Source organism: Fistularia commersonii, chromosome 20 (assembly GCF_037954325.1).
Source record: "Fistularia commersonii isolate RoL2024-O1a breed Wild chromosome 20, RoL_Fcom_v1.0, whole genome shotgun sequence".
NCBI lineage: Eukaryota > Metazoa > Chordata > Actinopteri > Syngnathiformes > Fistulariidae > Fistularia > Fistularia commersonii.
Window position 1 is genome coordinate 6,212,636 of NC_141303.1, and position 25,908 is coordinate 6,238,543.

The following is a 25,908-nucleotide window of genomic DNA, read 5'->3' on the forward strand; positions in this document are numbered from 1 at the left end:
ATCTACAGGTACCAGGTACTGTGAGCCTGAAATTATCTATTTTGTTCTACTAAACACAAATCTTTTTCTTGCTTTCATGAGGGCCTTTCAAGGAGAGAGCTAATGTTATCTTCCAAGCAATAATCCTTTCGGTTTTACATTTGCAATTTAGTCTACAGTTACAGTATTAGAATGACATCTTTATTTTGAGTTTGTGATCTCTGTTTGCTTGCCATCTGCAGTGATTTCAGTCTATAGCTTCACAAACTGGGTCTACCTGGTATCTCTGGTTAAACGAGGTTGGAAATTTAGTCAGGTATAACTGTGTTTGAAGAGCTTGCTGTTACTCTAAGGGCTATTTATTTATCCCCAGATTTCCATCATATTGCAATTGAGATATTTTAGCAATGTTACACTGTCGCCACCTACTGTTCATTTTTGGTGCATGCGGACATGGCTGCTGTGACATCAAACCGTTAGCTGGGTCTAGAAAACATCATCATAATTTTTTTCTCTCCTAATGTCTATGCCGACACTCACCCCTGCATCAAAAATTATCCTTATCATATGAGCGGTTTAACTGTAAAAACGTAAAAAATAAAATAAAATACTGGCAAATCTGTTACACATACAACCGTTACGGTTATTTCGCAAGTCAGCTGCTGTTTCAAGTCGGACTATTTTTGTGAACGCACCCGTCTAGTCCGATATCAAACAAGCGAACACGAAACGGTAAATGTTTATTTATTCATTTTAACATCGAGTAAGACGTTACATCGTTGTAGTTTGCTCTTGCATTATGACTCAACTGTATATTTTGCGGTGGATATAAAAGTGTCGCTCGGCTAATTCCCTGTTCCCTTTAGTGTTACCCAGCTAGCCAACGTTAGCCGATTCATTTCCAGGAGAAAGGTACTGCTACGGTGCTATATTGTAATTTATTAGTCTACTTTATTATTTACACTGTGTCTTTCCGCGAAAGTCTTAGCACTAAGCTTTATGTTAATTATAATTGCTATCCTAATGTGTATAGTTTTATAAAAACACACCCTCCTTGTATGTTTACCGAGGTTCTCTGTCAACCTGGTCATGAATAATTCTTGTTGAAATCTTTTCGGGGCAACTGGACTTGAATTTCTTCCCTTGACGACGTTTCACCTTCACCACTCATCTCTCGGGTGAGAAGTGGCTTCTTCAAAATTGAAGGTTTAACGTCACCAAGGGAAGAACCTGAAGACCAGTTGCCACAAAAACATTGTGACAAGAACATCCTCCCTGTATCCTCATATTTGTGTGTTACTCTTTCCAAGTCAAATCATGGAGTTTGCAGAGCTGATAAAGACGCCCAGGGTTGATGGGGTTGTGCTGCATCGACCATTCCTGCCCATGGTAGAGGGAACCCTGTGCCTGACCGGCCATCACCTCATCCTCTCCTCCAGACAGGACAACACCGAAGAGCTGTGGCTGCTCCATTCCAACATTGACTCCATTGAGAAGCGGTGATGAGTCTTTTACTAACTGTTGTTGAGATGTTGTTTATTGTTGTTGATTTGGTTTTTGTCAGATATTCTTTTGCTGTGAGATCTCTGATGTCCAAGGAGTCAGAAAAGCGTAGCCAGAGGTTATACTTTCGAGAAACGTAGAGATTCATCATAGAAGCACATCATTTTTATTTAGATAGTTTCTTTGGTGTGCTGGAGCTTTGGAAACAGATAAAGCTGATCACACCTAAGTGGAATATAGTTATTAACGTAAAAGATGCTGGTTTACTGCCTCATGGATCTGTCATGTCCAGCTGCTACTTATTAATCCTGTTTTAAATTGATGATAATGTGTATGGTGACATCGGCACTTGTAATATCCTGAGGGAAATATCCTGTACCAAAAGTTCATAAGCATAATTTTTCTACAAAGCTATTTCCTGATAAATGCCAAAGTTCTAACAGTGAATCATCATGTCTGCTCTGTGACCACTCCTTACAAGACTTGCTCAATGGATCAAATATTTTTCAGATTTGTGGGGTCTGTGGGCAGCATCATTGTCAAATGCAAAGACCTAAGGGTGATTCAGCTAGATATTCCTGGTATGGAGGAGTGTCTCAACATTGCTAGCTCCGTTGAGGTAAAAAAATAAAATAAAACCATTGCTTCATTTGATTTACACTAAGGGTTTTCAAGTTCACTCAAAATTTCACATTTTACAACCAACATGTATTTCTGTGTCTACTCCAGGCTCTTTCCACACTGGATTCAGTCACTCTGATGTATCCTTTCTTCTACCGGCCCATGTTTGAAGTCATCGAGGATGGATGGAATTCTTTCCGCCCAGAGGATGCCTTCAAAGATTTAGAGTCCATGGTGTGGCAATACTCCAGAACAATATTGTTTCATGGGTTATAAATGAATCGTAGAAACTTGTAGCATTTAACTAAGGAGAAACTATATGCATAACATATTCATGCTTGGCAGTTTTTATCTTAAAACCAAAACATCTCATATCAGTATGCAAAAAAGAAAAAAAACGCAAAATCAACTTCATCAGAATGAAAGTCAACCCTGTGTCTTCAAAACTTTTCTCAGACAGATGAGTGGAGGCTGAGTGAAGTCAACAAGGACTTCAGCGTTTGCTCTTCCTATCCTCCTCTGGTGGCCGTACCCAAAGACATTGATGATGACACACTGAGAAAAGTTGCTACCTTCCGTCAAGGCAACCATTTCCCAGTGCTAAGCTATTACCACAAGAAGAATGGGATGGTAAGCAAATTGAGAGTGTGTATAGGGTTCAGGCAGTGTATGGTATCTTAGATTATCAAAAAAAAAAAATGAGCACCCATAACATATACCGACACAGGTCATTATATGGTAATTATGTTACTTGGCTTATAAATAAACTGCTAGAAATCACCTAAAATATCTGCTTGAAAAAACTGAGATCTTCCCTTAAACTAAGCAAGAAACGAACATCTCCATGAAGAATAGGCAAAGATCTGCCAAAAAATATCAAGAAAGAAAGTGCAAATCAACAAAATTTAACAAAAATATCAGGAGGTATTGAAATAGCATCGGTCAGAAGCACTCAGAGCTTTCCATAACATACCCAAGGAGTATGTTAATAAGATTACCTAAAAGTCAACCAACATTAAATATCCATTTTAGTTCTCAAATAAGGGCATCATGTTATTTCTCTACACATTACTGAGCAGTATGACTGTAGTGACATAAATCAATCTCCCAAATATCTAGACAGAAAAGAGGTTAAATTACAAAACTAAATAACGGTTATGGTCTATGATATTTCTTTGTGTTTTGCTAGTTGTTTGAACAAGTGTTCAAATTTGAAATCAAAGCAGCAACCTAAAATGCTGCTCACCTGAGAATGATGGCCTCATTTCACAATCTACACTCAACCACAGCTACACATGAAGCTACAGATGTCTGCACCCATTTACATGTATGCATCTGCATATGTGTGGCTGTAAAAGCACAAAATAAATATTTAATTCTAAATCCCTAAATCACACTCACTCTTAGGTGATGATGCGAGCAGGACAGCCTCTTACTGGAACCAATGGGCGACGGTGTAAGGAAGATGAGAAGCTGATCAATGCCACCCTCCGGCCAGGCAAACGTGGTTATATCATTGACACACGCACCATCAATGCAGCCCAGCAGGCCAAGGCCCGAGGAGGAGGATTTGAGTCTGAAGCTAACTATCCCCAGTGGAGGAGGATCCACAAGGCAATTGAAAGGTGGGCTGCATTAGTTTGTCAAATGGTATGGTTCTGTTTTGTATCTCCATTTATTTGCTATTTCTATGGCCAGTTATTGACAGGGATGTTATGTGTTAAAATGGATTTAACATTTTAACCCATACAAGTGCATGAATGGCATTTGTAAGAGATGTACAGATGTCATTTTAATTCTGAGAAATTCATATTTTCCAGGTCCAGTGTCCTGCAGGAGAGCTTTATCAAGCTGGTAGAGGCATGTAATGACCAGTCCCACAACATGGACCGCTGGTTAAGCAAACTAGAGGCTTCAAACTGGCAGACTCATGTGAAGGAGATCCTCACTACTGCATGCCTGGCTGCCCAGTGTATTGACAGGTCAGGAAATAAATTTGGAATACTTTCAGTATAAGTATACATTTATTATTATTATTATTATTATTATTAGTATTATTAAATTCCAATTGGTCAGAATAAACATGTTGTTTTAGCAAATTCCCATGTGACCAAGTTCAGCAGCACATCAGTCAAGCAATAATGCAGGATTGGGATATATGGAAATAAGTTATTGCTTTTCAGAAACAAAAAGGTTTCTGATCATTTATCTGTAAAAAAACAAAACAAAAAAAAAAGCATTTAACATTATCCATCCATCCATAATCTGCAGCTTATTCTGCACTCTCAGGGTCGAGGGGGATGTTGGAGTCTATCCCCGCTGTCGTCGGGCGACAGGTGGAATATACTCTAGACTGGTTGTCATATGTTATCCTTATGTATTCTTCTTTTAGGGAGGGTGCATCAGTTCTTGTTCATGGCACAGAAGGGACAGACTCTACCCTGCAGGTCACCTCCTTAGCTCAGATCATCTTGGATCCTGCCTGCAGAACAATCCGGGGCTTCCAGGCCCTGGTTGAACGAGAGTGGCTCCAGGTGAGCTTCCCTAATTTTGAAGCTGAACCTTATTACGTCTTTTAAACCAGTGTTTCAGGAGAAAAGTGAGGGGATTTAGAAAGATTTTACACAATAAACAAATTTGACGTCGAGGCAGTTAATTATATTTTGTGTGTAATAGGGTATTAAAAACATCGCAATTTTCTAAAAATCTACTTTAATACAGCAGTAAGTATATCTAGTAACTTGTGAGGGATCTAGATATTTCATTACAAATAGTTGTAGTGTTTTACTCATGGGTACCTCTCGGATTGTCTTCTTAGGCAGGTCACCCATTCCAGCACCGCTGTGCCCTGTCAGCCTATTCAAACAACAAACCTCGCCAGGAGGCTCCCGTCTTCCTCCTTTTCTTGGACTGTGTTTGGCAGATTCTTCGCCAGTTTCCATGTTCCTTCGAGTTCAACGAAAGCTTCCTGGTGCTGCTCTTTGAGCATGCATATGCCTCTCAGTTTGGAACTTTCCTGGGCAACAGCGCAGCTGAAAGGTACACCATTCTGTCATATGTATGGCTTTTTTTTTTTTTACATAAAACACTGAAAGCATGTATTGGCTCATCTACTTACCCTTTTGGCTACTCCCTTTCAGGGTCGCACCTGCAAATCAACCCCCTCCATTTAAACCGATTTTTTGTACCCGATTCTCTCAAACCAACTTATTTCATGTTCCTTGTCATTACATCTACAAATCTTCTATTAGGTCTTCCTCTGGGTCTCCTACCTTGTAGTTCTGACCTTAGCATCCTTCTACTGATATATTCACTATCCACCCTCTGTACATGATCAGACCATCTCAGTCTGGCCTCTCTGACCTTTTCTCCAAAACATCTAACATGTGCTGTAATGTCTTAATCTCTGCTACCTCTTGCTCTGCTTTCTGTCTTTTCCTCAATGCCACTGTCCCTAAACCATACAACATCTCTGATCTCACCACTATCTTATATCTCTTTCCTCTCATTTTATGGTCTTTTAACACACATTACCCCTGACACTTTTGTCTCCCCTACCCCCTTTCCTACTCACCGGAACATGCTTCTTCACCTCTTCTTCTTCACCTCTTTTCCACACGCTCCATTTACCCTGGTTCCCATGTTTACCCTAAGTACCATAAATTCCGGATGATAAGACGCAACTTCTTTCACAAGCTTTGAACACTTAAGCTTAAACAACGATGCAGCTAATTTATGGATTGTGGGGGGGGGCTAACAAGCTTCGAGCAGCTAAAACATTTATGCTCATCACATTGGACCGATGAAATGACCGGGAAATTCTGACACCAAAGAAGACGACTTTGACGATTTTAGTGGGCAGGAGGAAACCCAAGATAGCGATGAGCTTGCCAGTGCGGCTTATATTGAGGTGCGCTCAATAGTACGGAAATTACGGTACTTAAAATCTTCCCCCTTCTTTATCTCCAGTCCCTATAACCTTACTGTTCCGCTTGAGTCACTTTCACTCACACACACACATATTCTGTATTCTTGTGGCTAACTTTGATTCCTCTCCTTTCCAGAGCATACCTCCACCTCTCTAGATTTTTCTCCACCTGTTCCCTGCTCTCACTAGAGATCACAATATCATCTGCAAAAATCATGGCCCATAGAGATTTTTGTTAAACTTGATCCGTCAACCTGTCCATCGCCACTGCAAACAAGAAGGGTCAGAGCTGACCCCTGATATAGTCCCAGCTCCCCCTTGAACTTCTCATATACTGTAGTTCCATAGTTCCTCTCTTAGTGCCCTGTCGTTTGCTTTTTCTAGGTCTAAAGAGGTACAATGCGGCTCCCTCTGACCTTGTCTCTACATCTCTACAAGCATTCATAAAGCTAATACTGTATCTCTTGCACTCTTGTAAAAGCTTCAATTTGCTACTTCAGTCACATTCAGAAGCAGTTCAGTATAGTTTAGTCCTTTAGAAAAAAAAACATGTTAGTAAGATAGTGTTCCTGTCCTGCTATTTAAGTAAAGAGGTATTTCACACAGATATTTTTAGTGTTGTCACTGGACAATGCTGAGATTCTCACACCTAAAGCATCAATTAAAAAAAAACATTGAGTTTTGATGGATTTCTTTAAGTTGAATTCCTTTGTTCAGTCAGTGGTGTTGTGTTGTACATCCAGTAGATAGCAGTTTTGGCAAAAGAAAAGAGCACAACTTGGTCAGAACACAAAAGGCACTTTGTTGTTCACTATTGTTCTTAAACCACAGGTCATTTTTTCATGCCCTGCATGTTTAAAAGCTGTACACATACACCTACATGCTGTAGGACACCAAAGCAATTTATAGCAAGCCAAAAACCCTGTCTTCTTTTTTCCAGAGCCAAACTTTCCCTGCCTGAGAAGACTGTATCACTTTGGTCGTGGGTTAACCGGCCCCAGGAGCTGGAGCGTCTGTCTAATCCACTGTACGAAGCCAACAGCCTTGTGATCTGGCCGTCAGTGGCTCCACAGAGTCTGCTGCTGTGGGAGGGTAAGAATCAAGGACCAAAACTATGTCAGAGGATGCATGCAGTAAGGTAGCCAAGACAATGTTCTCCTCAAACACAGTGGTGGTTTCTTTGTATTGTATGCTTAGTATGGTCTGTGAACACATTTAAAACAACAAACAAAAGAAGACAAAAGAACAAAAGAAATATGAAAATAAAAAATAAAAGAAAGGATTCAAGTAAAAGTTAAAGGCAACACGTAATTGAGCCGGTTTATTAAATACAATTTACAGTTGAAAAATTGAAAATTCTGGTTTTAATGGTGTTGATCAAAATTATAAAACATCATGTTCATGTTGTATTTCGAGGTGCTTTTTATGATTAATATTTTTGTTGTGTTATTTTTGGTTGTTTTTTTTCTTCCCAAGGAAAGCTAACTCAGATTAGCATTTGTGCATTGCACAAATTTTGTTGGTTGGCCAATCGTCATTGCAAACTAGATTAAGGCTATACATGATATTCTCTGTACTCTCATCGGATAGCATTAATGTATCAGCCATGAAGAGAACACATCGTGTTCTTGCATAGCATGAAACAGCTGGTTGTAATGACATTTTGGATCGTGTTCACCCTCGGGAGGTTTTGGAAACCACAACGCAATCCTGTTTCTGAAAATTATTCAGAAAACTCACCAGAAGGGGTCGCTGTAGTCCTTACTAGTCTCATGAGCCGGTCTTAAATATGATACTGCCTTCATGTAACTTGACTACTGTAATACATTGACAGTGCATGAATGACATTTGTTTGTGTAGAGGGGAAATTAATTGTAGTAACAGAAAGCCATATGAAATACTTTAAATAACTCCGTATGTACTTTAAGTTTGTACTAAAGTTTCTTCAGAAATGTAGATATATGAGACATATGTTTCTACAGTCATTTTTTACACATTCTAACAGCAAGTGTAACTTTAGATAAAACCTCAGCAACTGTTCACCACATGCCCTAGGTAATTCTGATGAAATACCTAGTATATATGATGTATTTTGCAGATGACTTCCCATATCATGATTTTCAAAGACTTTCATTATACATGAGGAGCAGTACAGAGGGAAAAAAAAAAGTTTCAGTTGTTTTTTAACGGTGCTCATTTCAGGAGTTATGCCACAGAACACGGGCAGATTCCCAAGCTTTTGAGTCAGACCAAACAAGGTTTAGAATGTTTGCTCACTGCTACTCATTTGAGTGACATGAATCCATAACAAATAATGTAAAGCAGGAATGGCATAAACTCAAAAACATCAGATTTGTAAAACACAGATTACATTTATATTTTATTTCAGCAATTACTCAATAATCAGTTGAGAGCAAGATTTTTAAACTATATGTAAGGTCCCACCTCGTGACTTTCCTATCTAAGAGAGTTTTAATAATGGAGGAACTCAAACTTTCATGAGTGGGCCCACAGGTCCAAACTACTTTTGATTGATGGCTTTACGGGCTTTAGTGATTACAGAAGTATACCATCAAAGGCCACAAAGAATAACCTCAGCAAGTTCAATAAAGCCTAGAAAAGCGCAGACCCAAAACATGTCACAAACATCATGTTATGTTCCCATTTCAAACTTTTTCATGACATGCACTGCACATTAACATTTTTCTTTAACAGATCTTTCCTTACACGTCTGAAGTGAACATCACGTATGCAAACACCTTTGGCACGTCTTTTCCTCAGTCTAAACAACAAACACAAAAGCTCAGACGGGTCACCTATATGATGACATGGCAGAAGGCACATTGAAAAATCCAAACTTGCAGTGGTTACAAAACACCTCTGCAAGGACGAGGATTACTCAAGACATAGGCCGCCTGCTATATCTTAACACTGTACATTTTGTCAACATGTTGAGTCATAAAATAGAAATCCTGATGTTTTTAGTGTTCACTCAATACCACTCTCTTCCCAGCCACTGCAGCTCACAATTCCTCACTTTACCATCGCTCATAGATTTTTACATGACTTTTCAATTTGATCTCATCTGGGACCCTATCTATTTTGGTCCCTTCTCCTCTTAGATGATTTTTTTATTTTCCTATTTTAGTCAATAGGTCTGCTAGTTAGGGGGGTTTCATTTGAGAAATAATAAATCTAGAATTTTCTGTTGCCAAGGCAGCCAAATGGAGTATTGATTAACAAAATATCAATACGCTCTCAAATACCTTGATGGATTCTGTGCTCTCAGACATTGTTTATTGCACTGCATTTGGAGAGGGAAGAGCCTATGTCCAGGATCTCTGACAGATCACCTACATATGCAAGTTCAGGGTTTAATTTACGATTTCACCATGTAAATATTCTTAGATTTAATAAACAAGGATGGGAATGCTGATATTTGGTCTCACTCCTGTCCTTTCTCCAACCTTTGTAGTCCATTAACCTGCCCATGGACCGTGTAAATGTAAAAGGGGTCAAATTCTGCATGTGATCATTTTTGCCCACTCAACTTTTCTTTTTCTGTTTTGGCTCTCAGCGGCTTTCAGACTTTCAGCATTGCTCATATTACATCCATGGTACAACAGTGACATGACTAGCTTGGTAGTCTTATTATAGGTTGCACAGAAAGTCACTTCACTGACACTGGAGCCCCCTCCTACAAATGTATTAGTTCATCTTACTTGTCAGATTCAAGAGAACTCTCATTTTTACCATGATATGAGATTTTAACATTTTCTGTGGCACATTTTAAATGAACCGTTGACCAATCCTTCGTTTGTGGTGACTGTAAACAATTATGAAAAAGAAAAGTTGTGCAAACACAGTAGTCATGAAACTGGAAGTTGTATCATGATAGTATTTGTTTTGCTATCAAGAATAATTCTCAACTTTCAATCCTATTTTTTTGCTGGATTTCTTCAACACATATACAATGATTATGTCACATTTTTTTCAATTAACTTTTGTTTTCAGTCCATTGACTGGGTTAAGGAGAGAATTCAAGAGAATGTGTGAATGAACTTGTAGAATCACATGTCTGCCTCAGTAAAGGTCATTCACAAATAAAAGGGATTGAGGGGGTTAGTACCAGGATAGAGGTCATGCAGTTCAGATGGTCTTGTGGGGAGTGGGGGTTGGTGGGTTGCCAGAGCATTTAGTCACACCTTCTTTGTATATGAAGTGGAACATATTTGAACTGACTGAGGCGCATGAAATACAACAGACATCCTGCTTACGCTGCTTTTTTACTGAGAGTGACGCACACTCCTGGGTTTACCTCATAGACCCTATCCAAGTCCCTGTCAATACTATGGAGGACTGATGGTGTGCATCAGAGCTTATTTGAGCACCATATGCATCACTCTGACTTTTCCGCAGTACATCGAGGGTACGATTACGATACGTCAGTACTGAAGGAATATAGAAAATGATTACATATACAAATTATTCCACCTAAACGCAAGGCTTCCATGTTTTGTATTCTTTGTCAATTTGTTTTTTTTTTTCTTTTGTTTTTCAATGGTTGAGCATGTCAAAGTAACGCCACATGAAAGGCAGTAGTACCAGTAATTGCTATGGCTTGAACAAAATGTATGACTGCCTGTTCTATCCAAGAGCAGATATGCCACAGCCAGGCTGTCAAGGCTAGAATACTATGACTGGAACTTATATGAAATCAATTGATTTATAGATAGTCACTTATTTCAAATGTTTAGTCATTGATAAAGCTTCCCTGTGACACTGATCACGTAAGAAAGGGAAATGAATAATGAAAAAGGTAAACAAGCGTCAGTGTACTGTCAGAAAGTTCCTATCTGATCACAGCATGGCGCAACACACTCCCTGTGTCAGCTGACCCTGCCTACTTCTGCTGCTGCTGCTCCATGTGTTGCGCCGACTGTTTCTTTATAAACAAGAGCACTTGGTTTTAGCAGGTTCTGTTATTGTTCTTAGAAAAAGTCCACTTTTTCCCAACGCAAAAAACCTTAAAGCCACGAGTACAGGAATGAATTAAGTATCTGATTATTTAGCATACAGTGATAGCACTGATATGAATCACTTTATTCGTCATATTCAGTACATCAGGGAAATTTGACCACTGCATTTAACCCATCAGTGATCAACCATGAGCAGAAGGCGGCCTCTGAGCAGCATAAAGAGAGCAGTTAGGGGTTCCGTGTCTTGCTCAACAACACTTAGACAGGCTAGTAAGAGCCAGGAATCAAACCAGGAACGTTCAGTTCCAATCACCACTGCTCTAACCCCCTGTGCCACTCTGCCCCCATCAATGTCAATAACGTCTGGTCACAACACTATTTCTCTAACTTTCAAAAGCATCTCTTCATCCTTCCTTTTCCAGACACCATTCATCATAAAGCCATTTCCAGTAAATCACACCAGTTCCTGAATTTCCCTCTCCAACATCATGAGCATATCTAGTGGTAGTGCGATTACAGAAGCTTTGTACTTTCTGCACTCAGCACTTTGACTTTCAACATAAATTTTGGTGATACGTATATAAGATAAGATAAACTTTATTGATGTGATATGTGGATCACTTAAAAATATGATCAACTTAGAAAAGTTGCTACTGAATGAAAATTAAATACCCATTGTATTTGGATCCAGTTTGTCCTATTAACTACTGTTTAGTTTGTGCATGCAGCATAGTTTGTTTTTGTCACTATATTGCTCTATATTATATGAAAGCATATTTTTTCCATTTATTCTTCCAAAAACTGCATGCATTATAGGAGTGAGGCAGCCAGTTCAACTTCCTTATGGCACACACTTTCTTATAGGAATCTTTCTGCGCTGGAACCGCTCCTCAAAGTGTTTGGATGAAGCTTATGAAGAAATGGTGCATATCATCGAGTACAACAAGGAGCTTCAGAACAAAGTGAACAAACTTCGCAGGCAGCTGGCCCAGCTGGAAACGGAGGACCCCCTCTTGCAAACGCAAGAGCAAGAGGTTTGAGAAAGGCAGGTAGAAAATGTCTTTTCCTTGACTGTACGTAATCTAAACAAATCTAATTTCGAATTAAGAGCATGATCATTGTGAAATGTTTGTATCACACTAATGATAAAATGAAAATATCTCTGAATGCCCTCCGCAGTTATTCCCCAAAAGGCTAAATAGTCTTGACAAAAGACTCTTATAATTATGAAAACATTGTTTTAGCTCCTCATATTTATGTGTTGTAAGGGATAAACAAATATTTCATTCCGGACGATGTTGAATGAGGCTGCTTTTAACCCATTTATGAGGCGATCATCACTGTTACAGTGTGTCAGCACCCTGTTTTTCAGGAGCTTTGGTTGAATCATGCAGAAAAGGGCTGGTACATCACAAAGCTCACTTTTCCTTGCACTACTTCGTAACTCTTGGTTTTCAGTTGATGACCACCTCCGAGAGTCCGACTGAAAAAAATATGTTGCAGTCTTTGCGGTTTATTTTTTTCTTACTTACTTAAACATTGTTTATATCTGAGTCCTTTTGAAGTAAGGGAACAGGCATCGTCAATCTTTGCAGGCAAACATTTTATGTAATCGGGAAGTACTCTAATCTTCTGTGTTGCTAGTTTGTTTTCTCTTATCTACTCCACTGACTTGTTCTTAATCACACTAACATTTAAACTGCCTTTCTGTATGAATTCACTGCCTAACAGACTTCAGAGTGAGGCTTGTCCTCAGGTAAAATGCCACTTTCATGTTTATCACTTGTTAAAAGAATAGTTTCTATAATAATTATTAATTATCATAATGTTCCCAGATACTTATGGTAACAGTTTGAGGCTGTCATTGTTTTTGTTTATAGATATATTTGCCGTAGGTGATGCAGTCAATATTGGAATTCTTTCATTAAGTGCTATAACTGTGTAACTTGCATGTAAAAATGCAACTTGAAAAATGTTTTAAAAACCCTTCTTGTTTTGTAGCTTTCCATCATTAGAAGACCAGAAAATATTTTTCCTCTAAACCATGTCATGTGCCTCTGCAACTCGGCCAGTTTTAGAAAATGAAATGTGAGGTTCATGTCGGACTCATTACATTAAGCTAAGTTGGACATTCACTGACATCCTACGGAATCTATAGGCTGCTGAAACACTGCAGAGTAACCATGGCAACATATGGAGTGCTATAAGGAAGCACATAGCACGTGATCTTGCCGCACACTGAGGTGACGAGGGGAAAAAAAAAACAGTGATCAGCCAGCCTCACTCTGTCTGAGCATTTAATATTTGTGTGTGGGTGTGTGTGTTTGCGTGTGTGTGTTGCGTGCGTGCGTGTGTGTGTGTGTGTGTGTGTGTGTGTGTGTGTGTGTGTGTGTGTGTGTGTGTGTGTGTGTGTGTGTGTGTGTGTGTGTGCACGTGTGTGTGTGTGTGCGAGCGCGCGTGCATGATTTCAAAGGAGTCAGAAATGTGCTAGGCAGAGGAGATGAGATGTACTGAGGTCATTGTTGCCATGGTTATGCTGGCCACAAGACAGTCTTGATTGCTCATAAAGAGAAAAGTCCATTATTACACAATGGTTTTGTTTTAGTACATCGCTGAAGAAACTAAATTTCGTAAACTTTTTTTTAGTGTCAAATCAAAGCAAATGCAGCCATGTGAAAAAGCATTTTGAACGTTTTCTGTGTTTGTGTAAACCGATTTACTCAATATAATATACTATAGTCTCATAAACTTGTATGTTATAAGATTTTTTCATTAGTATATCAGATGACACTTTAATGAAAAAAAAAACATATTTGTGTAAATTTAGACTGATGGTTCCAGTTCTTGTAATTGAGACATTCGCGTAACATCATGACATTGTACTTGATAACACCCAAATATTTTTTTTTTCAAGTAGTGCTGTGACTTACGAGAACAACTTGACCCATCCACTTGCCACACACTATAACTCACCTCCCGGTATGTTTCGTAGTCTGAGGATGTTTGCTATAACACAATCGTATCTACAAAGCATTATCTCTTACTCAACACAGGAAAGGTCCCATTCTGTGGCTTCTCCTAATATTTACCCTCGGCTATAGATGCAGGTTAAAATACTGTAGATCTGCACATTACCACATTATCTTATCATGTTTCAGTTTTGGATTTAAAAATATGCTGCCGCCAGTTTACAAGTAGCATAGTACTTTATTGCTTTTTTTTCTGCGTGAATGAAACAGAGGTCAGTCAAAGCAATGGCATTGTCACCGAGAATTCCTATGGCCAGATTGTTTAGTTACCTCTTTTCCTTCTACATGTTTAACAACCTTTCCAATAGAATATTCTGAAGACAAATTGTATTTTGCTTTGCTTATTGTAATGCTCAAGTTCTCAGCAATGGTTTGTCCAATGTCGTTCTCTGTTTGCTTAAAGTAAATTAAGAAGAATGTAAAAGATTCCAAGCACTTTGGACAAAGGATTATGTTAACTGCTGTACTTCTCAACTTTGTGCAAGGTTTTGTGATTAGAAAATTCTGAATTAATTTCTCACTGGTGTGCAAATGTCTGTACAAATATACTGTTGTTTCAAAGGGTATTTTTTTTAAGATTCTGAAATAACAATAATAATAATAATAATAATAATAAAAGAAAAATGCTTCACAGACAATGTTTAATTTTAATTATTTCCCAAGTAGCTGTAAGACATAGAAATGTCAGTTTGGAAGCCTGTATTGATGCCTGAAGCACTGTGGCACAACTATTTTAGGAGCTTATCAGTATGAAAATCAAGTAAAAGGAGAATTATCTTAGAATGTACTATGTACACAACAACTGTGCACAATGAAATTCTGTTAGCATAAGAATCCAGTACAGTACAGTCCAATACAGTATCCAGGTATCAAAATTGCAAGTAGGTAAGATACAAACTGTAGATGCAAAGTACGTATATACAACAGTCGACAGCAGCAGTTATATGGCAGTGCAGCAGTTATTTGGCAATCCAGTCAAATGGCTTGAGTGGATTTATATACAGTTCAAGAGAAAAATGTCAGAGAACATCTTATATGTAAGATTCTTTTTTTACTAAGATGATGAAGATATTTTGACCTAACCTTTCACCATCATTGCCTTGCAACAACAGCATCAGACTATTCTGATGTGTTCATTGTCATTTAGGCCCCAAGCTATTCAGAGGCTGTTATTCCACTTTGGTATACTTAGCCAAGACAGGTCTGCCCTGGATGTGTATCTTGACTCAGCTAAGATCTTCTCTCTACTGCTGTCCATGCCACCTGATGTTTACAGGACTGTCGACATTTATGAAGTGAAATAAAATGTCTCAAAAGACTAGTATCCCCGTCCTCGAGCTTCACATATCTGTCTCTCTCCATCACTGTTAGATGCAGTAGGTGGCGCTAATTCTCATGCCACACAGTTACACCAAAATAAGAGACCACTCTCTTCTGGTGCCCTCCTGCTTTGGCCTCTCTCCAATCCTGACGTGCTCCCCTTTGCAGGTTTTAGGAAAGACGAGTCGTATACTTTCACTGACACAGACCCTTCTGGACTTTACCCAACCGATGGACTGAGTCATATACCGGTCAGTGAAAGCCCTCTCTTCTTCGAGTACCTCCGCTTTGACACCACCACCACGGTTGAGGTCCCTAGCAGAAACTCAAGGGCAGCATAACTTCAAATACATTTAAATGTATGAATGCAAAAGTGTTTGCTGATAAACCAACAGCCTCAAGATGAAGACAGTAAGAGACTTTCCTTTACATGTCATCTCTTCACACTGATGGAGATGCATTGAGCCCCAGTGTCATACTGTGTTGTACTCATATTACTTGTCCAATGAATACTGAGCAGCAACACAGCCATTCCAGTCAAGTATTTTGACACACACTACTGAAAGGACATCCGATGAGGTGACAGTAAAAGAAATAGGAGTGCATCAACTGTTTCTTGTCTTTATGTGATAGCGGGTATGTTTTACAGTGCAGCTTCCAACAAAGCCACCCAATGATTTTGCACTGTCATGCTTGGATGTTTACTCACTTGAAATCCTGTTTAGCAAATGAAGTACTACGTGTGAGCTCACTAAAGTACCTCGAAAACCTACCTCGAAACTCTGGACCCCTTTTTGGAGCAACTGCATCTTCAGGTGTCCTTGTTGTTTGACATTGAGAGCGCATTACTAAGATCCCTACTCATGGCAGGATAAAAAGTTTTAGTTAACAGCTTATCCAGTCCAGTATGTTTGAATGTGGTTGGACTTTTAAGTGTTCTTACATGTATACTGCTTTCATTGTTAGTGGAAGAGTGTATGTTTTGAGATTAGCTTGTTTTGAAGGTGTCACCTCTTGCCCTGAGATGACAAATATGGTGGGGGGTGTAAACCAGGCTACCATCCATAGGCCAGCATTAGTCATAAGCCCAACCTCCACATGCGCCATTCAGAAACATCTCAACATCTGAACCTCTCTGGCCTCTCTCTATCTATAGCAAACGAACCAAGGTCGAATAGAGAGGGAAGTCATGCTCAAGTGCTTACTGGCTTTTGAAAAACAGTGTTTAGATCAGAACCTTTTTTTGTCCTCTCATTTATTGTTTTGTCAAAAGGACCCGCTGTAGCCACAACAGCGTGGATGTGAAATAACAAGTGCTGTAATCAAATGATGTTTTGTCATGAACATTGTGGAAGTGTTTGTTTACATTTGTCCTCTTGGGTTAGCCCTTAGGTTTTTTTCTTTGTACTTATTTAAAAGATTTGAATTCAATATGAATATTGATCTGCAGGTTAAAGAAGGGCAACCACACATGCATGATAATTAGCAATTAGTTACAGATTTTAAAACAACAACAATCAAGATAGTACCAAGAAATTTCACCTGAATCTGTGTTGACGATAATAGTTGGATTACTCAGTAAAATCTAGCAATTAATTTAACATTTCTATCAAATATGGTGCTCATTATTTATCTATTTTAAGCTGGTTTTCTGTCTATTTTTAAAGGACACTTAATGATAATTGCACGCTTGTGGATGATCTTTTTCAAGATCTGTATCAATTTTTGTTTTTTTTATTGTAATGTCAATCTTTGTTTATCAATATTATTTTTAATAAAGCGGATCTTTGGGAAATATAGGCTTTTACTTAGGTTTTGAGACCCAATGCCTGTGAGATATATGTGAGTTGGTCGACAGTCTTTGTTTTCAACTCAACTCATATTGAATATTAGTTCCAGGTAATAGAAGGTCGACCATACACACACGCATACACGCATACGCACATGTGCACACACAATAGTTAACATCTGAGTTGCAGAATTCAAAACCACACCACCCAAAAATAGAACGAAGCAACTTCAACAATTTAATTTGTTTTGACTATACTTCTTGGATTACATTGTAAAATGTAGCACTTAATTTATATTTCTATTAAAAATTGACTCATTATCTATCTGTCATATCTATCTTTTCTATTGTTTAGTCAAAGGAAACTGTCAATCTCTGTGTTTGTTTTTCTGGAATGTTAATCTTTAGTTACCTTTTTTTTTTTTTAATAAGGTTGATTTTTCGGAAATTAAGGTTGGCAAATGGAAAGTTGTTACTATCACAGCCAACTTGCTCATGAAAACTATGGGAACCTAACTAGTACTAAGTAATTCTACAAAAAATATTATATATAATATATATACTTTGACAATAATTCTTGGATCACTCAGTAAAATCTAGCAATCTCTATTGAAAAAATGTATTCATAATTTATCTATTTTTAAGGAAACTCAATCAATGTCTGTGACGTCACTCTTTAGCTACCAATAAATATTTTTTTATAAAGCCGATCATAGGGAAATCTAAGATTTTGCCCCTCATGTTTTGAAAACTGTAAGAAACAGGATGTAAGTTGTTCGACATTCTTTGTTTTCAACTTGACCCCACTCCCGTGTATCCTCGCTTCCACTCGCCGACGTCACGTGTAGTCAAGGACGCGTGGACTTTTTCCTGACCCAGTAAACAAGTGGAAAACCGTCCGCGTGACTTTCGACGTAGCTCTGCTGCGAGTGGACGGGACGCGGAGATCCACGGAGGGCCGGGAATCGATGACGCGTGGGCGTGGCCGAGTGGGACGGTGGGTGGAAGAGGAGGAGGAGGAGGGCGCCGCACCTCCGACGCACAGCCAATCCGGGGAGAAGCCGGCTTCTGTGGAAGCCAGGCGGCCGCTGATATATAGCTGATGCAACACCCGGCGCAGATAACACAAGCATCACGTCAGTGCGGAAACCGGGCCATAAGACGCGTTCGAGTCTCTTGACTGGATTTTTTTCCCCCCCTTTCTTTGCTCGCGTTTATTCCTGCGGATTCTCCGGTGAGTAACAAACTGCGTCCTTGGCGGTTTTCTCGCGGCTGCGTCCACTGCATTAATCGTGATGTGCAAACACGCGAGGAGTTTTCCTGTCAGTAGGCTGAGTTATTTAATTTAATTTAATTTAATTTAATTTAATTTAATTTAATTTAATTTGATTTAAATGTAATTTATTTTATTTTATTTTATTTTATTTCTCCATCTGTTCCTCGTCTCGCTTATTTTTAGGCGATGAGCCAGAAGCGCCTACCCCGGCCCACTGCCCAAGTGACACTCGTGTCATTCGCGACCCACAAATCTAACCGGTCATAAGTAATCCAATTACTTCTGGGGTTTTTATTCAAGATTACACACGGCTCTGAGTGGACGGGATCCACGGAGCGGCGGTGACATAAGAAATACAGGACTGATACCCTGTCTCTCCCCCCCCTCCCTCCTCTCCTTACAACTACCAGCCACTCAGCCTCGGGTGACCTCGTGGTTTACTGCAAACTGCCATTTGCCAATATTATATGTTTTGTATTTAATAATTAAAAATATCTATTGATTAAAGCATAAAAAGTCACATCAGCTTGATTGCGGATGAATTCGAAGTTTTGACGGGTGGGTGCCGGCGAAATGAGATAACAAGATGGTTCCTGATATGATCTTTTAGCGCGTGTGAGTGTGTGTGTGTCTGTGTCTGTGTGCGGGGGGGGGGGGGGGGGGGTCGCTGGCGATGATAGACTCGAGTTTCACATTCAGGGCAGTTTTGTTTCGCAAGGCGGGGAAAATCAGTGTTCTGTTAATGTTGCCATGGTTACAAGTTAGGTAACTGATCATTTACGGCCTAATCGGGCGTTTTAGTAGTTTTGAAAGTGCACCTGCGGGCCGCTCAGAGATCCTTGGGTATGTATGGATGTATGGATGGATGGATGTATGTATGGATGGATGTATGTATGGATGGATGGATGGATGGATGGATGGACGGATGGAAGGAGGGAGGGGGTTAGTGGTGGATGTATATATGTACATTTTTCCACGCTGGACACTTTGCACAACACTGGAGGGGGAGGAGCGCATGGTCAGGGGAGGGGGTCGATATGGGGCGGGCGAAAAGGAAAAAAAAACTGACAAAGTTAAAAGGGCGCGGATAAATGGTTTAATCTTTACAGTTTCCTTCCAAAACAAACCTTCAATATTTGCATTAACAGGACGGATGCCCTTTTAAAAGTCTCTCATTACCGTCCTCTCCCGCTGAAACCCGCCCGGTCTCGGCACCGCGCGTCACCGCGCCCTCCTCCTTCAATTGGCTGCCGTCGAAGGCAGTGCCGTATAAATACTCTGAAGTCGCTTTTCCTCATCCCTTTATTTTTCTTTGGGGAAGACTACCACCTCTTTCGGTAAGACGCTGAGTAAACTTCTCTAACTTTTTCCTTGTTGAGGTTTTAGAACCAAACTAACGAGTTACGCAAAAAAAAAAGTGAGCGTCTCTATGAGGAAACTGTATTACGCGTCGTTTCCCAGCCGTTTTCAACGTGCACGTTACCGTTTTAAATCCCCGCTGTCTGTGTATGTTTATTTTTAATGTGTTCCTAGTCGAAAATATAATATTTAAGATTTTAAGTCTGAAGTTGGTATTCAAGTGTTGCCTTTGCGGTGGGAAGCTTGTGTGCGTGTGTGTGCGCTGCCGGTGGCGCCTACGTGTCAACACTAACTGACGCGCAGGCTCGCATCTCCCTTGCTTATTTCCACTTTGCGTTTCCACTTTTCTCCAACAACCCGGTTGTTACGATGGGATAGGCTGTTACTACACGTGTTTTTTCTTCTTTCACTCTCTCTCTCTGTCTGCCCGTTGGCGCCAGAGGTTTGGAGAAGAGCCCAAAATATCTTGATTTATTTTTAATCCCTAACAAAAGGCGTACTGAGACGCGCCGCCATATGATGGCAGTGATCTGTATTTGTGGCATTCCTCTTTCACACAAGATCTATGCATGTGCGTTTCCCTGATATGTGTCATTTTAAGACCACCAACCTCCCCTGCTTCCACCCATCCTCATATATCCGCTCTTCTTCACAGTAAAGAATCATGCCTGTCCTCAGAACCCTCAGCAAAGTGGCCAAGCAGGCCCTGCTCAGCTCTCCGGGCTGCAGCTGCCAGCCCTTTACTGTGGCCGTGCGCAACATCAGCTTCTCCCCTCGCCAAGTGACGTCCGATGCCAGCTTCCACTCCGTGTCCTTCTCAGAAACGGACCACCCCAAAGTGCTCATAACAGGTAGGCATGACCTGTCCATGCCTCAAACGAAGGGAGGGGTATGTTGGTAAGAGCCTGTCCTGCCAACATACCCTTCCCTTCGGTGTATGGCTCTGCAGAGTCTAGCGTAAACAACTGTAAAAAAAAAAAATTACGACTGAAAGAAATGGGATGCCGTGGCAAATCAAAAGGAGAGGCATTTATGGCTTTGACGGTTCACTGATGGCCAATTTCTTCTTTCCATTTCCATGGAAACAAGCAACTATTTGCCACTGCTTCTGTAATGTGTTGCTTGTCTTTCCTCAGGTGGCCTGGGGCAGCTGGGTGTAGGCCTTGCCAAATTACTAAGGTGACAATTTTTCAGCCGCCGTTTTCATACTCACCTTCAGTCAAAATATTGACTGTAGTAATTTCCCAGCATTAATTTCATATTCAGTAATGGTGTCTTACTGATTTGCAGGAAGCGGTTTGGCAAAAACAATGTCATTCTTTCTGACATCAGGAAGCCACCAAGCAACGTCTTCCATAGCGGTGAGTCACCTCAAACAGGTTTTATCATCCGATATATGACGTCAAGTATTTTATCTTGTCTTTACCAGAACCATTTGTATACCTGTAACTGAGCCAGTCTTTAGCAATATTTAATAGTTAATGTGTTACTACTGAAGAGCAGCATTTTTGCCTCATTCATTGCACAAAAAATGGTGGGGTTAGCCAAATACTCTCTTCTGCTTGATTTTGTTTTTCTTTTATTGATTAATTTTTAACAAGAGGTCATATTCCTTTGAAAAATGAAAAAATCACTGAGACTTATGCTAATGGCAATTGAATGCCAATGTGTGTGTGTGTGTGTGAAGGCACTTGAAATTTTGTGGAAAAACATCTCAGTGGTTATTTTGATATTTTTTTTTAAGATTGAAAGGTACTGCTTTTACTTGAAAATAACCAGGGATAAAATAGTTATATACAAAATAGATTTTATAAAGCTCTATTGAATTTATCACTGCCAGGGCCCTTCATCTACTCTGATATTCTGGACTACAAGAACCTGCGGGAAATAGTGGTGAACAACCGCATCACTTGGCTTGTGCACTACAGTGCCCTGCTCAGTGCCGTCGGAGAAGCCAACGTGGCCCTGGCTCGGTCCGTCAACATCACTGGTGAGGAACCGGCAAAGAATAATCAGCTTGTCAACGTGTCTGAATTATTTCCATAGTGTGGCGTCCTGACAGGAAATTGTTTTCACGTGTTTCTCAGGGCTTCACAATATCCTGGACATCGCGGCTGAGCACGGCTTGCGTCTCTTCGTCCCCAGCACCATCGGCGCCTTCGGTCCCACTTCTCCCCGCAATCCGACACCCGACCTCTGTGTGCAGAGACCTCGTACCATCTACGGGGTCTCCAAAGTCCACGCTGAGCTTATGGGAGAGGTGAGTACTTGTGTTTTATTTCACTTGAATTTTTCCAAGAGATAACCCGGATGTGTCTGCAGTGTTAACGTGGCAGGAAATTAATTTGTGACATTGATTGACAGTACTACCATCACCGCTACGGCCTTGATTTCCGCTGTCTTCGCTATCCAGGAATCATCTCAGCAGACTCCATGCCTGGTGGAGGCACAACAGGTGAGAGAAACTCTATCTTACTGAAACTGAGATGATGTACCTTTAAAAGACAGCTATGTTTGTACCAGGCCTTCCAAACTGTTATGTAATAGATGTAATCCAGACTTGTTTTAAGGCCAACAAATAACGTAATGTATTTTTCCTCGATGGAATGTTTGCCATGTGCAACATCATATTTCCATCACCCCCGCCATTTAATTTCAGACGGTATTAATTTACAGTTGCTATCCGTGTCTATTTTTCTACTCCTCTTGACAGACTATGCAGTCCAGATTTTCCATGATGCCATCAAAACCGGAAAGTTTGAATGCAACCTCAGACCCGACACGCGACTGCCCATGATGTACATCGATGACTGTTTGCGTGCCACGCTGGAGGTGATGGAGGCGCCCGCTGATACACTCAGCATGAGGACTTACAACATCAATGCTATGAGCTTTACACCCAAGGAACTGGCCCAAGAACTCCAGAAGCAGATGCCCGAGCTGGAGGTCACGTATGACGTCGACCCCGTCCGACAGGCTATTGGTAAGTCGATGTTGCTGACAAAAAAAAAAAAAAACGCGCAATATACAGCTGAAGTGCTGTGTTGTAGTTTATTTGTTACTGAAAACATTGGCTTAAAGTCTACATGTGTGTGTTATTACAGCTGACAGCTGGCCAATGAACTTTGATGACTCGAACGCAAGGAAAGACTGGGGCTGGAAGCACGACTACGACCTCCCAGAGCTCATCCAGACAATGCTCAACTATTTGAGCACGGACACGCGTATGATCGGTGCTAACTGAGTATGCGCCGCCAGATTCTTTGTACATAGAGACTAAAGAGTGACCAAAGAGAATAGAGAAACATGGTCTGTACATAGTTGTTCTCTCACTTCTCTCTTTAAATCAGAAGGGCTCTGCTTGCCTGACACATGGCTAATGTGTCTGCAGAATGTAAAGTTCAGTGCGGGCTAGACAATCCTCCCCGATGCTGTCCATCAACCTGGCTTTTGTTCTCGTGCCTGGGTTCCGATTGGGGATTTGGTTGAAGAGCAGTCCTGTCAGGGGAAGATCATCTGTGTAGTGTCAGGAATAACAAAAGTGGCCTGAAGAGAAAGATGACTTGCATGTTGCTGGAAGTTTCCAAGCAAAAAGTTAAGATGTTGCATTTTGAAGTTGCAAACCCTTTCTGCCAGTTTTTCTCAAGAAATCCATTTTTTTCAGTCTTTTTCTTTTTTCATATTGTTTTTTTTTTTTTAGAATTGCCTAAATTCAACTATTCAGGAACATAATGTAGCTAATTTATGTTGATTTGAAGGCTAAAAAAACTACAAAGTTGTCTTTTTAGGGACATTAGATGGATTTATCTCTTACTGACATCTGAATAAGCCGTAAGCACTTCCAGTAGGGAAAATAATCTGTATTTTAAGCAGAGAAATGTGTTTCTCTGTTTATTCCACATAACCTTATTTATTCTGTTGGTTTAAAAGTGATCGCAGTTCTTAACACTTGTGTTTCCAGGTGTTTTTTTTTTCTTAAGTTCAATGTTTATTTGACATCGACCATGTGGGAATACTTACGACAAAAAAGGGAAACGTGTCCCTGAACATCACATAGGGTGCATTTAGCCACATTTGGTGGTTTCTGAATTTCTTTCTATAAAGGGAATGCTTTGATTGATTGTCTTGGAATGTCTGTTCTGTGCTTTCGATCACACCAAAAGCTTTGACAATAAAGCATTTTTCCATAAATGTTTGCCTCTTGCTGTTTAGTTGTATTTGAACATTCCTGATCCAGCTGAAACCCATATGGACTTATTTTACATATATCAAAATATCTTCAAACTTAATATACAATCAGTTGGAGACTTATATTCGGTATGTAAACAATTCCAGCAGTTCCAGGTTCATCACAACAGACCCAAGATATTTTGTACAGCGTTATTATTCATTTATTCTTTCAGCTTGAATACATTGTTTTTTGTACAACTAACCATGACCATATTTGGATCAAACAATTTCCGCATGTCAGACATGACAGCGTCTCAGTTCCTCATTCCTATTTCAATGAAAGAATGCTTTCACGGATTCCCCCTGTGTGACCTTAGGGCTATACCGCGGACATCTTACAGCTACTCTTCACAGTATGGAACGAGTCACACAGAAATACTGTACTTTCCCTTGTACACACAGACTGACATAATTACTAATTATTCAGAAAGGGAGCCCTTTTAAAGTATAGCTGAATCAATATCAGATCAAGAATAGGCAATGTATGTGAATTGTATTGATCAATTGCACAACTTGTGCTGGCAGACTTTCATGTTTCGCAAACAGGAAGCTAAAGAAAGAGCTTCATTTTTGGTATGTGTGCACTCTGCTTCGGGACTGAGGCTGTCACTGAGTTTGTGGGTAAAGCATTGGGTTATCAGATTTCCATAGCCACTAAAAGACATGGCAGCTCTGCCTGTGCCCACAGGAAACTTGCAGATAGAATATTTAAAGTGCTGGGTGTTTACAGAGACAGCTTTTTATAAACTTCCTATAGGGATGTCAAGCTAAATGGTATCAAACCCAGCATCACTGCATTTAGAGCCAGATTCCACAGATACAGAGTAAGCACAAAGGCTACACACTTATTCAACAAAGGATAAACCTCAAATTGCATCCATATGGGGTTCAGCTGTTTCTTACTAACAACTTGTGTTGCAAAATGACATCCAATAGTATATTGCTGTTGTTTGCCATGCTAATGGAATCATAAAGACATTATTTCACAGCAGCAACATTTAACTATGTTGCCAGTGCTGTGATGTTGGGACTTATTAAGATAGACACATTCAGGAGGCATCTTGTTCTGCTGTATGAGGTTCTGATCACCAGCTCAAAGATAGAGCCAAAAATGTTCCTCCCTCCCCTCAGATTCTTTATGTCTCACCCTTCCTGCTATGCCCGCCATCATAAATGGCAAGAGCAACGAGATGACGCAGAGAAAGAGAGCTATTCATATCTGTCCGCAGCAAATTAAAAATGAGTCCCCTCCTCCCCCGTCCCTCTTTCCTATCACCAGACCAGGTACACAGAGCTCCGAGAAGGATCAGCCACTGCATGGAAGTCGGACTAGACAACATCCCTGGGCGGGACCTCTTAAGAGTGCGTGCCGACGAGCTGGCTGATATTCTCACCCCCATCGACCCCCCTTTCTAAGAGAGCCCATCCTTCTGTCTGAATGATTACAGGCCAGTAGCACTCACTCTGATCATTATGAAGTTCTTTGAGAGAGTGATGCTGACCCACCGTAAGAGCAACATTCTTTACAAGCTGGTCCCCGGGAAAGTTTGCATACCAGCCCAACAGGTCCACTTTAAATGTCATAACCGCCTCTCACCATTACTCCCTCTCCCACCTAGTAAACAAAGACTTCTACATTCAGATGTTATTTGTGGACTAATGGTCATGCCCCTGGATGCAGATCTTTCCCCCTACTCTGTATTGGACTCTGATAACATATGGATCAGAGGCGCTTTCACTTCTTTTTTGCGCTACTGCTATTTTGCACTTAGAAAACCATCATTGCGCTATTGTCCATATACCATTTTGGTAATATCTACAGAACTTCGCACAAAACTACACAAAAAAAAACCTCTGCTGCTACTCTCTCATACTGTCACATCAATCTGTATCTG

At 40.2% G+C, this 25,908-nt stretch overlaps 2 protein-coding genes across 5 annotated transcripts; both read left to right on the plus strand.

Moving 5' to 3' along the window:
* The first annotated feature begins 583 nt into the window (after window positions 1–583).
* Window positions 584–14,672, plus strand: mtmr9 (myotubularin related protein 9). Of its 3 annotated transcripts, XM_086166760.1 has the most exons (12): window positions 584–711; window positions 1,290–1,478; window positions 1,993–2,101; window positions 2,212–2,337; window positions 2,560–2,733; window positions 3,511–3,728; window positions 3,924–4,085; window positions 4,496–4,637; window positions 4,922–5,142; window positions 6,972–7,123; window positions 11,875–12,055; window positions 13,012–13,150. In XM_086166760.1, exons 2-11 carry the CDS (start codon window positions 1,297–1,299, stop codon window positions 12,048–12,050), a joined length of 1,662 nt encoding a protein of 553 aa, XP_086022886.1. In that variant the 5' UTR covers window positions 584–711; window positions 1,290–1,296; the 3' UTR covers window positions 12,051–12,055; window positions 13,012–13,150. The 3 variants fall into 3 exon arrangements, with proteins under 3 accessions (XP_086022886.1, XP_086022884.1, XP_086022885.1); XM_086166758.1 differs by having other exon boundaries at window positions 11,875–14,672; XM_086166759.1 differs by lacking the exon at window positions 584–711 and adding an exon at window positions 726–891 and having other exon boundaries at window positions 11,875–14,672.
* A 3,467-nt stretch (window positions 14,673–18,139) lies between these two features.
* tdh (L-threonine dehydrogenase) lies at window positions 18,140–23,974 on the plus strand. 2 transcript variants are annotated; one of them, XM_086167649.1, is made up of 9 exons: window positions 18,140–18,382; window positions 20,439–20,634; window positions 20,920–20,962; window positions 21,074–21,144; window positions 21,624–21,773; window positions 21,871–22,043; window positions 22,148–22,238; window positions 22,497–22,766; window positions 22,888–23,974. In XM_086167649.1, the coding sequence occupies exons 2-9, from the start codon at window positions 20,448–20,450 to the stop codon at window positions 23,025–23,027; spliced, it is 1,125 nt and encodes a 374-aa protein (XP_086023775.1). In that variant the 5' UTR covers window positions 18,140–18,382; window positions 20,439–20,447; the 3' UTR covers window positions 23,028–23,974. The 2 variants fall into 2 exon arrangements, with proteins under 2 accessions (XP_086023775.1, XP_086023776.1); XM_086167650.1 differs by lacking the exon at window positions 18,140–18,382 and adding an exon at window positions 19,615–19,761.
* Window positions 23,975–25,908: the final 1,934 nt, after the last annotated feature.

Excerpts from the sequence above, each read along its gene's own strand:
- tdh (XM_086167649.1), top strand. The coding sequence starts at position 20,448 with ATGCCTGTCCTCAGAACCCTCAGCAAAGTGGCCAAGCAGGCCCTGCTC. Across the intron at positions 21,145-21,623 it reads AAGCAACGTCTTCCATAGCG|GGCCCTTCATCTACTCTGAT; the intron begins GTGAGTCACCTC and ends TATCACTGCCAG. Across the intron at positions 22,239-22,496 it reads GCCTGGTGGAGGCACAACAG|ACTATGCAGTCCAGATTTTC; the intron begins GTGAGAGAAACT and ends TCCTCTTGACAG.
- mtmr9 (XM_086166758.1), top strand. The coding sequence starts at position 1,297 with ATGGAGTTTGCAGAGCTGATAAAGACGCCCAGGGTTGATGGGGTTGTG. Across the intron at positions 4,638-4,921 it reads TTGAACGAGAGTGGCTCCAG|GCAGGTCACCCATTCCAGCA; the intron begins GTGAGCTTCCCT and ends TTGTCTTCTTAG. Across the intron at positions 7,124-11,874 it reads GAGTCTGCTGCTGTGGGAGG|GAATCTTTCTGCGCTGGAAC; the intron begins GTAAGAATCAAG and ends ACTTTCTTATAG.